Source organism: Anopheles ziemanni, chromosome 2 (genome assembly GCF_943734765.1).
Source record: "Anopheles ziemanni chromosome 2, idAnoZiCoDA_A2_x.2, whole genome shotgun sequence".
NCBI classification, from domain to species: domain Eukaryota; kingdom Metazoa; phylum Arthropoda; class Insecta; order Diptera; family Culicidae; genus Anopheles; species Anopheles ziemanni.
The window spans coordinates 89,421,870-89,436,576 of NC_080705.1; the positions used below are offsets into that span (position 1 = coordinate 89,421,870).

General features: G+C 48.8%; 2 protein-coding genes across 2 annotated transcripts; one reads left to right on the forward strand and one right to left on the reverse strand.

The window, feature by feature from the left end:
• Positions 1 to 5,815: 5,815 nt before the first annotated feature.
• LOC131294698 (protein windpipe) lies at positions 5,816 to 7,906 on the forward strand. Its single transcript, XM_058322743.1, has one exon. The coding sequence runs from the start codon at positions 5,816 to 5,818 to the stop codon at positions 7,904 to 7,906; it is 2,091 nt and encodes a 696-aa protein (XP_058178726.1).
• A 2,690-nt stretch (positions 7,907 to 10,596) lies between these two features.
• On the reverse strand, positions 10,597 to 13,616 carry LOC131282675 (uncharacterized). Its single transcript, XM_058312202.1, has 4 exons — positions 13,443 to 13,616; positions 12,055 to 13,377; positions 11,733 to 11,992; positions 10,597 to 11,671 (listed from the first exon to the last, which is right to left on the reverse strand). Exons 1-4 carry the CDS (start codon positions 13,614 to 13,616, stop codon positions 10,597 to 10,599), a joined length of 2,832 nt encoding a protein of 943 aa, XP_058168185.1.
• Between the last annotated feature and the right edge of the window lie 1,091 nt (positions 13,617 to 14,707).

Here is a 14,707-nt window from a genome sequence, read left to right on the forward strand (position 1 = left end):
ACGCGGGTGTTTGCATAATTATTGAGCGGCGGTACTATTTCCACAAGATGTTTGCGCGAGCCCCATTTGTCGCGACTCTTCCACGTCCCGCCCCATCTCTGAAGTGTGGTCGATCACGTTTTGGCATCTCCAGTCTTGTTTGTTTGTGCATCCTCAAAAACACGTGCAACCGCTGGAGGTGTCAATTGGCTGGTGGAAGGGATGTCCGGTAGATTTTTCTTATTATTTGCGAGATTTGAAAAAATAGTTTTGCTTGCGTAAATCCCAAAGAAGTAAAAAAGCTCAAGCAATCACGGTAGGACTGGTGGTAATGGATAGGCCTAACAGATAGCACGTTACAAATTGTACAAATGAGGCAAAACATTTTATCGTTCACTTCCGGAGTGAACGCGGCGCTACCTTCTTTACCGATCGTACGATCGACGCTAAATCGCTTCTCGGAAGGGGCCGCCTTGGCTGACCCGCTGAGGTTGAAGGTAGAATGCCCCTTAGATAGTAATTAACTAGCTAATTCCGTAACAGAACTTGATCTTGCGACGAAATGTGATGGAATCTCGGAAGTTAATCGGTCCGATGCGAGTTCCTCCACAAGCGGCACGAGTTCTGAGACTTGGAGGGAGCGTGGAGGTTCCCGGCCTGACGTTCCGCGATATTTCGCACGCGGTTTCATTTACGTGAGCAGCACACTGACGGATGGCGTGACGAGTGGCAAGACGATCCGGGGCGAATAAAAAAAGAAAAAGTCAACACGTGAGCGCCCGGAGATCGCCGGTTGCGCGATTGCGTGCCTATGTTGATTAATGGGACCTGATGGACGGTCCAGGGCCCAGCACCTTGAAGGTGTGATGTTCGTACGTACGAGCAAAATTACACACCTCACACACAGAGGCTGTAAATTCTTGTGTGAAACTGAGTGCATTTTTTGTATTCCAAACTGTCAAAACTCTCAAATGTAAAAATGTTGTGTCGGCGATGAAACCCCTTTTTCAGCCGAAAGATCATCCTCCGCCAATTGTTGCTTCAATCAAGTCCGACCGTATCGGATCCAACCATTCTTAACACATCATCCGCGGTTTTGCATAAAACTCCGCGCTCTTTTCGCACCGAAATGAAAGGAATGTGACATATTGAGGTACGGAGGTCCGTTTAAAGTCCACTTACGGTCATCGTGGTTACATGCATTCAAGTCCACGCATCTCCTACATCGAGAATGTCCACGTTGTGTGCATATTGTGAAACGTTAAACGCATTACCATTTTCTCCCACCCTTCGTGCTGGGGTCATCGGTTGGGAAGGTTTTCCCGTGTGCCGTTTTAAGCTCCGTGCTCTTGATCTTTAAAACGTTCCGAAGACTTCCGCGTCCTTCGCTCGGTTTGTCCGGTTTGTTTCAAGATCCTTGGCAATCGTAGCCCCTTTTGACAGGAGGTCACGGGAACGAAGGCATTTCTCGCTTTGCGCCCTCCCGTTTTGGTGTGCTGAGGTTTTTTTCCTTTCTTAGTAAAAGAATGTCGTGAGATGTCAAATTTGCCTTCTCATGCATTTCCTTTGATCTTAATTATGTTCTAAAAATGGTTCGAATATACATTGCGGGTTAAGCGCTATCCTTGCATGAAGTCGTCAGGTTTTCACAGTTCACAGTTGTGGACAACACGATATTTATTTGATGCTGTAAAGCGAATTCAAATAAACAGATGTTTTATTTCTAGTTCAAAATTATGCTAGTAAACGTTGGACATTTCTTATGAAATCAAGTCTTAGTTTACTAAAAGTTATAAAACATTATAAGAAATTAAATAATGTAAATAGCACATAAGAAACGTAATGGATTCGTTTGAAATACATTGTTGGAGCTGAAATGAAACTTAGTAAAATCGTTTGATACATAAACATATTAATGCTATTTTATTTTTTACTAAAAGTTGTCAAAAATGACATGAGATAAAAATGACATAAGAAAAATAATGGATTCGTTGGAAATACTACATTGTTGGAGGAGAAATGAAACTAGATAAAATCGTTTGATACATAAACATATCGTCTATAAATACCCCCCGGTTCTGGGTTGATTGCAATCAAAATCCCCCATACATTTAATGTGTACTTTGTCAAGCATCATTTATCATCTGTCTTGAGTGTCATTCCGATGTAGTTCCTTACGCCCGTTTATGCGCGTATGTCAACTACGCTAGACGGGGGGACCAATTATTGCCCTCATTATGTTCCGCGAAAGGAATGTTTTGTGGCCGCGCGAGGATGGTCAATTAAACTGTAGAAGCAAATCGTTCGTTTGCAAGCGCACGAGCAATAAATCGGACGAAAGGGCACGGTGTTGAGGGATATTTTGTACTTACTTAGGATGGCCCAAAGTCCCTCGGGGAAGGGGGGGCTGAGAAGTGGTTCCAATAAAAATTGCACTGCGTACCAATGTCACGGTCACGGTCCCCGGTGGTTGGAGTGTTGACTGCAGTGAACCAATAACATCCACCAGAGTCATGGCATATAAACAGTCCACCCACTGGGACGGCGTCCACAAATCGTTTCCTGTTTTCCTTGCCTTTTTTTTTTAACCGGATCTTCCCTCCTTCTTGCAGCAGCCCTTCGAACGGGTTGGTTGTTTGTGTTGTCCCTCTTCTCTCGTGGTCAATGGCTGCGTTGAACGTTGATTGTTGTTTTGATTAGGGCAAATAGTGGATGATCGTTATGTATGGTAATAATCGGTAATGCTCGGACAACATCTCGCATCTCCTGGTCTGGTACGGGGTAGAAGTGACGCGTGACATCGACGTCCCCCTCCCTCGGCGATGGAATCAACGGTCTGCTTCGGTCAAATTCTCGTCGACTGTCGTCGGTACGGCTTGCCGTACCCGGTACATTAGAGCAAATGAATGGCAAGTCCGGAGTCTCCGGAATGTAATCGAAGATGCTTTCGAGATGTGTCTAATGACGCTCCATTAGCTTCAGCCCGACTGTGGAGCGAGCGTCTCGGCGTCGTCTTCTTTTCGGACCGGCGATAAGAAGTCTCCACATTTTTTCTGCGCTACAGCTTCTGCCAGCTTTATTTATTGAAGTCAATTGAATAACTTCGCTTCAATGATGATGCGATTAAAAAGTATGCCAGCCGCCAGCAGGTCGAGAACGAAGGATACTCCAAGAGCTCCTCCAACAAAGTTGCGTTCAAGAATCGATTTTCAAACAGCTCGATTGTATTACTCACTCGTCTCGTTTAGTCCACCAATGTGTTTTATTTTTTTCTCGTCCCAAACTTGACTCATTCCTTTCAAAAACTCACACGGGTAGTGTATTGCAATTCGCCATTTTCACTCGGATGTCAAACGGTGTCCCGGGGGACCTGTCCGTCAAACCTGACCGCCATGTGATATGACCTTGAATGACGGTTTCTTCCCCTGGGTCTGCGTGTGTGTGTGGGTGTGTGTATCGAAACGCTCCTGTACGGATTCTGTCACGTTTCCTGGCGCCCAACGTCAACCTGCTCGGATTTTCGCCTCCCTCCTTCCTTTGGCGTCTTTTTCCCTTTTTGTTGCCGGTTGTTGTCAAATTTGTTGCACACAAACACGAGACACTCGAGAATGGCAAGTGCACGAAGTGTACTACGTGTGCGACGAAGTGATAGATGAAGAAGAAAATCCTGGGGGAATGTATTTCTGGTCGGATGAGGTAAAATTTTCCTTTCGAACACACTTTTCTTTCACTTTCGCGAGCCCCGTGCAGTTTTTGGTGCAGCGGATTCCGGATTGGGGTGGGCTGGCGCCCAGACATGGAAGGGGTGCGTTGGGCTAGAGGGAATGTACCCGGACGCGGGAGGAGAACGGCCGTCAAATGCCGATGGCAAATGGCAGCAGCGACAGTGACCTTTCCTTTTCGGTGTGCGTTTCGGTGGCCGGATGTTTATTTATTTGATTTTCCGTTTGTTTGCGGCTATTCTTAGCGAAGGAAACCTCACAATTAAGCAGGTTTGCTTGCTTTTGCTGGTGGTGGAAAGCGATGGGGTTGCATTTGCGCCAGCGCGTACAGATTGCATCGGGCCAAGAGTTGACGACGACGACAATTACTGACACCGAAACGACGCTAGATGTGACCGACCATCCTTTTGGTTCGGAGCGTTCGAGTTTGCAAAGTATACAGTTTTCTTTTTCCCCAGTTTTTTGTTTGTTTCGCCTCACATTGGGGCTTCTCTTATCTAACGTTAGCAGAGGAGGTGGCGCCGACACTGACCGCGCTTTAATGTTGCCCTCGATCGGACACATATTCGGGCCATTGCACGAAGCAGACACCGACCCACCATTTTACGTACCATTCTCGACGTTGTTGGCAGTTCATGGTGGGAGCGATAAAAATAAATTGTCGTTCAATGAATTGCGCAAACTAGGTGTCCCCGGAACCCACCCCCGGGGGGGTGGGAGGAAAAGCTGGGAAACGGTTCCGATACATGACGTCCGCACTGGCGCAAAACATCAGCGACCGACCGATGATCGGCCTTCCACCCGACTCACACGGGCGGCATTGAAAATGAAAGCGGTTCTGCAAAAAGCGAAAACTCGTTGCGGCTTTCCAAATGATTCGTTTTATGGTGATTAAAGGAAGCGCAAGTTTTTTCTGGGACGCGGGGAGGGAGCGAGAGAGAGTGAGAGACCATTGGGAGGAATTTGGGATGGAGAAACTATCCATCCGCTGGCCTTAATCTCTTGGATTTGAGTGGGTAATAAATGTTTCTTCTAATAAAATATTACCTATTAATTTATCGCTTCCAACATAGTTCGTCAGTTCATAAAATAGTCCCAAGTTATGGAGAATATACTTTTTTAAACAAAGTTATGCTATGCGATGAAACATTGCTTTGTCGAAAGACCAACATTTATAAACACACTTATTCTCATCGGTAAAACGAAGCGATGTGATGTTGTTGAATGTGGCGCAAAGTGTTATTAGTGATAGAATAAAATTGGAAAAGCTGTAAATGAAACGCACCTAATGAACGATCTAACACGATCTAGCTACGATCTGGCATGAGCTCTTGGGTTGCCAAGGGCACCGAGGGCACAAGTGGTGCAATGTAAACACTCTCCGCCGTAGGTGTTACGAATCGACTAATTTCACCTCGGCCTGTTGCCCTTGAACTCTGGATAATGATTTATTTCTCGAGCAATGATTTATGCGTCAATTTTCCACGAAATGCTGTTTATATTCACGTTTGGCATTCGTTTTAGTACCGCTTGTACTTCCACCATCGTTCGTTTCAAATAGGAAGATAAAGTCCAGACCAAGCTATTGGAACGCTTCACTTCCGCGCGTACTCTCAGTATCTCTCATCCGGAATGTGGAATCCGGACCCTTTTGATGAGTTTTTTTTTTTTTTTTTTTGGGAATATAACCGACCATTTTCTTCACTGACCCTGGGAACGCTGAAGTACTGATACGTGTCTTATCAGCACTTCCTAATAATCGATAACGCCTTCTGCTGATAGGAACACCCATGCGAGGAAGCAGCTCAAGTGTGTGCACTTGTCGCAAGCGAGTTCGATCGTCGGAACATACGGTGGTCACGGCAGCGTAACGTCCACCACCAGTTCGTTATCTTTTCGTTTCTCAACGTTTTCGGTCCGTTTTTGGTGGGTTCCCGCGGGGCTACACCCTTTAGGTTTTTTTTCGGGCGAGTGAATAATGTAGTGTTTCATTTCTATTTCCAGCGAGACTTCCGGCGTGTGTGGGAAATAGTTCCAGTTCCCGTCGAGAGCCAGTTAGAGGCTGTGGAGAAACGATGATGGGCAGCGAAATGTTGAGGAGGCAGTGTTACGGGATGGTTTTGTTGGTGCTGATGGCCAGCGTCCTGTGGAGCCCGGTGTCCCTTGCGGAGTCAACGACGACGGGCGAACAGTGTCCACAGGAGTGCAGCTGTGATGCCGACGCCACGATCCGGTGTAGTGGCGTGGCCGGACTGCGTGGTATGGACAAATCGCAACCGATCGCGCGGCTGGTCCTGTCTGGGTTGGAGCTGACCAAGATACCGGCATCGCTGGAGAACATGCGCAACATCACGGAGCTGGATCTGTCGGCGAACCGCCTGTCGGAGGTGAACCACCTGGGCAAGCGCGTCCGGAAGCTCAATCTCAGCCACAATCGCATCACGTCGGGCAAGCTGGCCCGCATTCCACCGTTCGTGGAGTCGCTCAATCTGACGCACAACGAAATCACGCACCTACCGCTGCACCTGATGAAGCTGAAGAAGCTCCGGTACATCGAGCTGGCGAACAACCCGATCAACTGCACCTGCGAGACGCTGCACATACGCAACTGGCTAACGTCGCGGCACGTGTGGTCGGACGAGCACATCAAGTGTATGGCACCGGCGGAGTTTAAGGGACGACCGTGGCTGCAGGTGCGCCAGTCGGACGTATGCCACCCGTCGGTGGTGGAGGAACGCAAGGGGGGCTACAACTGGGACGACTACGAGGACGACAACGAGCTGATGCTTGGCGATCAGCCGCATCACGCTGCTGCGAACGAGGACGACGATCAGGAGGACGATCTCCACTCGGATTTTTTGCCCGTGAATCGCGAGAAAGTGAAACGTCAGGAGCCACTGATCGTCGAGGATAACAACGAGGAGGAGGAGGGTGACGAAGCCTCCGGACACGGACCAGCGCTTGGAGAGCCGAGCATTTCAGCGGAGGCCCGTGCGAAGGTGTTCGATAATCTGGTAGCTGCCGACGATGGAAGTGGTGACGATAGTCCAAGCTTACGAACCCACACCGAGAAGCAGCCGGAAGAGAAGAACGCCGGGGAGGATGAGGACTCCACCGACGATGGAAGTGGCAGTGGCGGTGGTCTTCTGCCCAGCTTTATTGGTGCCGTTGAAACGGGTTCCTTTGACATCACGTCCGAAACGATCCCCGTCGACGATGGTTTGGAGGATGTGAAAAAGGACGAGGAAGAAGAATCACCCCTCGGATATCCGACCGTGAACGGGAATTTGGGAATTTTCGTCGATGAGACGAGCTCACCGACTTCGGCGACGACTGAGGAAACTGCCACGGAGCGGCAGAACGAACGTGTAATGCTGGGAGGGGCCATGGGAGGGGTGAAAGTGGGTGACGCTGAAGGAGGTGCTTCAGTGATTGCTGATGAGTCTGAAAGAACGGCGGCAACTCAACCGGAGGAAGACAACCGCAATACGTACATCCTGCTGGCGATCCTCGGCATCATTGTGGTATCGTTGATCGTGATGGTAGTGTGCAAGCGCAAGCCGGACTCGCGCAACCGTCGTGGCAAATACGACGTGGAGACGGCCAACCAGGGACGCGAGTTGAAGGAGATGAATAAAAACCTGCTGGAGAAAGCACCGGGCGATCGGAATGGCCATGGTGTGGCCGGTGGAGGTGCGCCCGAGCAGGCGCCACTGATGGGCAAGAGTGACTACGACAAGGTATTCGGCGATCCCAAGAAGACAGCCTTCACTCCCGTGAAACCGCAGCGGACCTCGCTGGAAAAGCCCATGGAGTCGTTCAAACCGATCCCGGCGGAACGCACCGGTGGTCGGGGGCCCGAGTCGGACAACAATAACACGACGACACTACCGAATGGGAACGGAGCGCTGCACAACGGTGGCGAGCAGGTGCACAAACCGCCGGCCGTGCCGGATGCGACCGACTCCGACGGCCATCTGCTGGCGGAACCGCCGATGGAGTCACCCCGCTCGAAGCGCTACAGCCCCATCTACGTGCCTACCTCGCCCAAGTCGGACCGCTACAGTCCGGTGTACTCGCCCGAGACGGGACGGGTGAAGATCAAGCTCACCGAGACGCCCAAACCGAAGACGCCGATCCTGGTGACGAGGAGTCGCTCGCGGGCCGGCGAAATCATCACCACAATGGACGACCAGAAGTTCTAGGGACGCCGCACGAGCGGCGGTGGGAGCTCCATGCGCAAACCCCCGGAGGCCTCGTGACACTCCGTCGAGGCGCCCGCGTTGTGGCTCCTCGTGACCGTGCGTGACGTCGATGGTGGCGTCTTCCGCCCTCCTCGGGGCTTGCGGGCCTCGCAGACTCCCCGTTCCGTTATCGTTCGACCATCACCGTAGGGACATCGACGAGGGGACTAATCTTAATCCCGGCGCGCAAAGTGGTGAGAGAAGCCGGGAGCCCAAAAATGCGTCGCATCGCCCTTGTCTAAGCCATCGTATCTAATGCCCCGTACTAAGCCGAGGTACCGAGGTTGCGCGACGTCACGGGGATTGAAGATCCGATTCGTTGTTTGTTTGTTTTTAATTCCATCACCCCCCTCCTCCCATCACCTATCCCCCGCGACTCCTCCATCCGTGACCGCTATAGGGTCGCCGGTTTTCGTGAAGCACAAACACCGCGAAAAAACTCATCGCATTAGTGCCTATATTATTCCTCGTTCTGCAACCAAAGTCTTCCCTTCTTTTGTATTTTTTTTCTCCTCCCCCTTGGACTGGACGTTCTAACCCTTGTGCGGTTCGTTGCCTTTTTTTTTAGTTTTGTTTTGTTTTAGAGCGTGATCGCGAACGATTTTGCTATTCTATATTGCTCTATCGCAACTTCGTCAGAGAAATTGTACATAGTCTTTAAGGAGGATGGATGGAAAGAAGCGAGAACTTACTTCCGCCCCTCCACACACACACACAACCCGCACCCCCCTAGAGAATAGTACCGACCTGGTGGCTGGTTGTGGGCAGCTGGGGGAGGCAGGGGGAGAGCGCCCGCGCGTGTAGACATTCGTCTTGAAAATTTGCCAAATCGCCAATCGCCGCGTCCGAATGGTGAATGTCTAGCCGCGTAACGAATGAAAGAAACAAAAATCAGAAAACCCCGCAAAACAAAAAATACGGGGGGAAAACCATTAGCGTGTAACGAAATGTAGTTCGAAAACGAGGCTGAGGGCCGTAACGACGACGACGAGCCTTTGGCTTCAGCATTACGAAGCAGCAGCAGCAGCAGCAGTCAGGAAGGAAGGAAGGATAGGACCGAGGTGGTCCGATGCAGCAAAGCCTCGCTGAGGGCGGGCAGAAAGCAGAGAGACGCAACAACAGGTGGCTGCAAGTCTTTACTAGTTCATATCACCAGTCGTTCATCATAGGAGTAAGAAACGGCCGTTATGATTAATGTTATAAAATGTTTCGTTCTCTTCTTGTCGCTATATGGGCTGTTGTATAGGCGTTGTAAATTAAATTTCTGCTGAATGGAAGGTGTAAAGACGGTAATCGAAAAGCAGCCCGTAGAGAGATAGAGAAGCAAAGTAGGGAGTGTGACACGGGAAGTGCGAATATAGTTAGAATAATTGTAAACGACTGTAAGAGAAACAAAAAATAGACGAAATCAATTCACACGAAACCTCCAAAAGCCATGCGTCAATGGGTAGTGTTTTTTTCTTTCCATCCGCTTCTCGACCTAATGGTGTCCAGCATGGGACTGGGCTGGTCGTCCGTAGCAAGATTGAATACTAGCATACCTTCAGTTTCCATCTGCAGCACCGGCCCGTTTTTCTTATTTATGTTGACCTTTTGTTGTTGAAAGTGCTTCGTAGCGCGGGGTATGTTTTACACGATGTAGGGAATTTGCTTTAGGATCGCTTTTCGACGAGCTTCTAGTTAGTGTGTGCAGTGGGACCCCGGACCAACCGATGACGCATCGCGCAGGTGGCAGGCATTGGAGGAGGTGTTACTGTTGTAGGTAGTTTTTAAAGACAGGCTAAGCTAGTTATACATTTGGGAAGAGCTGAGCAGAAGGACAAAAGCGATAGGGTCATGATGGTGCCGTTTTCCCGGCTGCTTTCCGTTGTATGGACGATGCCACTGTTCGATGGTGTGGTGTGGTGGAGTGTATTTAAATTAACAAATAATTTATGCATCGATGCGTCGGAAAGGAAAAAACCACACTGCTGGGGAGGGAAAACAAAATTCGAACAATATATGACTGTCGTTTTATTTTGTGCTGTAATAAAGAAACTTATGAAAGAAGAAACATATAACGAAAGAGTATTCAACTGTTGATTTTATTGCGTTTGGTGAGAAACTGTATGTGATTGAAAAGTCCATTTCTAGTTTATTCTATTCAGAATCATTTGAAAAGGAAGTAATGAGTAATGCAAACGTTTAAATGAACAGGTGACTATAACGGTTTTTTCGAATTAATTTGAAATTTCAAAATCCGGAAATATTTCATTATGAATAATTCGTGCTTGAAATATTTCACAAATACAAGATAACCATATCTAAGCTGGTTGAATGCCCAAGGTAACTAAGGATTTAACAAACTCAAGCTAATTATAACAAAGCTAAACAATGTTTCAAATATAACCGTTGGTTTTATGAAAATTTAAGAATAAAATTTGTTGCTTCTCAATTACTGTAAGAATAAGGAAATATTTTGTGAAATCCACTTTCGAATGTTGGTAGTTATCAATGAAATCACAGAGTAAAATTCTAATGCTGTGTATTTAAAAAAGCATCGATTGCTCTTGTCGTGGGTACGTAGAATGTTTAAATATAACTACTAAATTGTGTCTATTTGGAACGATCTTCCTCTTAAGTAATTCTCTTGCAAACACGGTAAATTTGGTCTACTTTTTCAACTCTGATGGTTGTATTATTTCTATACTCACACTGCTGGTGGTTTCACTTGAATCGCTTATATTCGGTCGTGGATCATCCATCAGGTCCGCCGGCTGCAACAGCATCGGGTGTGTTCTGGAAGTAGATGGCTGTGGCTCGTTCGTGCTCGCAGGTGATAGGTTTTTCAGCATCGGTATGACGGCATAATCGTCCAGCTCGTCTACCAGTCGATGTTGGTCTGTCGGATCGAAGTAGTTTTCGACTAGATTGATATCGGAGGTACGCACGGTCCCAGGAATGGGAGGTGGTGATCGGTCCGGTACGGGTGGAAGTTTTCGGAAGCTCGACAGCAACGGATTGCGCCGTTTCGCATATGGGCTTGTCTTCCGGTCGGCGAAATCGGTAATCTCCTCGATGCTCCCGTTTGGATTGAGGTGCTGCAAAGGCTTCACCTTACGTTTGGCGTACGGACTGTGGCTGTGGGCGGTAAAGTTTTCGATCGGTGTGATCGGACCACTCTGGCTCGAGCCCACTCGTGGTGTCGCCGATGTTGACTCCCCCATCGGTCCCGAGCGACCACTTGCCGAGGACGGCTGATGCTGAAGACTGAGGATGTCGATCGAGTGGTAATGCAGTTCCTCGTCCTCTTCGCGATCTCTGTCCTCCAGTGTGACCGATCCGGACCGTCTTCTACCGCTTGTGTGTACCATCACTTCTGCTTCCGTGACCACACGGGTCGATGTTGGACGTTCGTAGATCGATTGAACCACCGCAGATGGGCCAGATGAAGTGTCTATCCGGCGGGAAAGAACATCTTCGCTACGTGTCCTCGATCTCTGGCGTAGCTGTATACGCTCCTCTTCGTCGTCGTCGTCATCTTTGGCATCGGTTCCGGAAGATCTACGATGGCGACGTCGTTTCTTCCGTTTACCACGCAACAGTAGCTCATCGAGGGAAGCGAACGAAGCGGCATCCAGCTTGGGCAATAGAAGCGCATCTTCGTAGCACGGCGGTCGGGATTCTCGAGCGTCGGGAGCGTTTTGTGGTGCATCATTTTGCAATCGGACGCGGTTTTCCCGGGCACTGGAAACAAAATGTCTGATATCTTTAACCGTTCCGAAAGGCGTCTTCATCCTATACTTACATTTCACGCAATTCCTGCAGGTTCTCAGCTCGTTCCCGCTCATCATTAAGTTTTTTCCGCGTGGAGATGAATTTTCTTATCGACGAAATGAGACAGCAAACACCGAAAAATGCCAGTATGGACACCATCAGCCAGGTCCAGACACGCTCAGCATTACCCATCGTTTCGTATGGGTACCAGACGGATCGGCACGCTCCCTCCCAAGAGGCTCCAAAGAAATCTTCCGGAGCATTACACTGCAGGTTCTTACGATCACCAATCTGCGGAAAGAAGCCAGTAGAGATTGAGTGTAACCGACAATTCCTATGGAAGTCTAACTTACCCGTCCCGGTGGATCGGTTAGGTATTGGAAAAACTGGAAAAAGTCATCACTCCGGCAGTCACAGCGCCACGGATTATCTCCGAGCCAGATTTCGCTGAGGTACGGATTCCGGTCGAAGAAGTCCACTCGAAATGGGGTCGTGAACCGATTGCCGGACAGATTGATCCTCGTGAGCTCGGGTAGGCCGGACAGTGTCGTGTTGCGAAGCGTCGAAAGTCGGCACATGCTGAGATCGAGCGTCTGCAGTGTACCGGAAGCGATCGTATCCGGGATGTCCGAGATGAGGTTGTTGGAGAGATCGAGCTCGATCAGCTCGCCCATCGCACCGAGCGCATCCCAGTCGACCGTGAGTATCTCGCACCAGCTCATGTTGAGGTAGACGAGCGAATCGGCCGCAATGCGGCTAAAGCGGCTGATGTAGTTGCGGCTCAGGTTGATGTGTGTCAGCAGGTCGTTGTTCTTGAACAGCTTGCCATCGACGCGCGATATCATGTTGAACGACAGGTCGAGCGTTTTTAGGTGCTTTAGCAGTCGGAACGCCTCCGGGTGGATGCTGTTGATCGAGTTAGACGAAAGGTCGAGATGCTCGAGCAACAGATTACCGTTGAACGATTCCCGTCCCAGCTGGCGTATCATATTTTCGCGAATGATCGCCGTCATGAGGTTCGGAAAGCCTTGCAAATCGATCGAGTCCATGTTGCAGTGGGACAGATTGATCTTCCGCAAGCTAGCTGATTGAACGTGCCCCATCTCGTTCGGTAGAACCAGCGAGAGTCGATAGTTTCGTGCCAGGTTGATCTCCTTCAGTGCAACTAAGCCGGAGAAAACTGACGGTTGAAGCGTGGAAAGCTTACAGCTATTAAGCTCTAGCTTCTTCAAACTCGTCGACTGCATGTCGGAGATGGACTCGATCGGATTCCCGGTGAGCTTCAAATGTTCCAAACTGCGCAGCCCCTGTATGACCTCCTGCCCAGATACCTTCGATATGCTGCACTCGCTCAGGTCGAGGTAGCGCAACGAAAGGCTCGTCAGAACCAAACTCTCGTCGTTGCTGGAGAAGCTGGTGAAGCGGTTCTTGGCTAGCCGGAGCTCCTTAAGGTTTCCCGCCGGCAACAGCAACCGGTTCGGATGAATGTCGGCCCAGTTGGAGATGTTGTTCTGGGAGAGGATCAAAATCGATAGCGACGACATTCCGTTCAGTGCGTCCTCCGGCAGTTCGGTGATCGCGTTCGCGGACATATCGAGATAATGCAGCCGGCGAAATTGACCCAGCTCGGCTGGTATCGTGGTGAACATGTTATCGGAGAGGTCCAGTATCTCGATCTACACAAAGGTGGAGTACTCGGTATAGCATTTTTTTCAAATGGGTGTGGGTAAGGATTACTTACGTTCATATCGACGAACACTGGCAGCTCGGTAAGTCCACGCCCAGAGCAGTCGACACAGGACATACTCTCTTCGCAGTCACAGTTACATGGCTCGGGACATACTTCCTGCCCAGCGGCTAGCAGGGCAAGTGTTCCAAGTAGGAATACTATCATAAACACTGGTTTTCTCTTCATTGTTGATCTATCCTGAAGGTTTATAAGAAAAAGAAATCACTACCCTGAGTTTAGACACTGTACAAACATTGAGAAGGCTTAAAAATCAGCTTCTTGCTAGAACTTAATTAACTTAACTTCCTGCAATATAGTAAAATTAACGAACTGCAATATTTTCCCAATTTTCCGTATCTTGCACATGGAAAAGAAAAACTCCACTGGGGAAAAAATCACTCCGTGAGTCATATACACTCCAGTCTCGTAACTCACACTTGATTAAACTAAACATTTGGTGTGTTTTTTTTTTCGACCATGCCCTTCTAATATTCTCCCCAGTTGTGTTTGTGTGTGTGTTTTGGTTTGGTGTTGGGGCTTCTCCTTTTGGGACACAACTAGCGGTTGCCCCATGGTGGAGCAGATAAGATAGCGATTATCGGTGGTGGGTTTCAGAGTTTACGAAACTTCTGCGCTATTGACCGTGATCGAACGAACGCGATGGATTTTTATCCAATCTAATTTTCTTCCATAGATTTGCACTAATAATCCTCGTTGCTCGTACTTTACACTCGTCCGTTGTATAACGTTACGTTGAATTATCGTTCCACAATAATAAAAATAATCGATCGTGAAATAATCGACCTTAAAGCACCCCGACACTTGCTATTACTCATCGTACACGTAATCTCGCGAGGCACTTGAGAATGGTTGTGTATTCTCGTTTAAAGCTCTGGTAATTGTCACCCACTGTGTTGTATATAACTTCTTCTAGATCACTTACATCGAAATATCACTAAAAGGCTTACTAAATGTCAAGTTAAGCTGTCAAACGAACGGTTTGCCTACGGTTAGCCATCGCCGGACGACGCTGGCACTAGTGACATGGTTGGACTGCGCGTTTGGAATGGTGTTGCTCACCTGCACAAGGGATGGGCGCGTTGATAAAGGTTAGCTGCAACGTTTGGGAATTTTGTTTTTACGATAAGATAAGCAAGTTGTTCGAAAAAGCTTTTCCGCTTCCAACTCACCACATTTTCGAGTTGCTTGCGAAGCTTCCCCATCGTTTGTGGTGAAGAAACTCGACGATGGGAATCAACTGTTCCCGCAGTGGATTT

Bases quoted from the DNA above. Each gene is read 5' to 3' on its own strand.
- LOC131294698 (XM_058322743.1), top strand. From the start codon at position 5,816: ATGGTTTTGTTGGTGCTGATGGCCAGCGTCCTGTGGAGCCCGGTGTCC.
- LOC131282675 (XM_058312202.1), bottom strand. From the start codon at position 13,616: ATGAAGAGAAAACCAGTGTTTATGATAGTATTCCTACTTGGAACACTT. The intron at 13,378-13,442 runs GTAAGTAATCCT...ACCTTTGTGTAG, and splicing joins CAGTGTTCGTCGATATGAAC to ATCGAGATACTGGACCTCTC. The intron at 11,672-11,732 runs GTAAGTATAGGA...TTTTGTTTCCAG, and splicing joins CTGCAGGAATTGCGTGAAAT to TGCCCGGGAAAACCGCGTCC.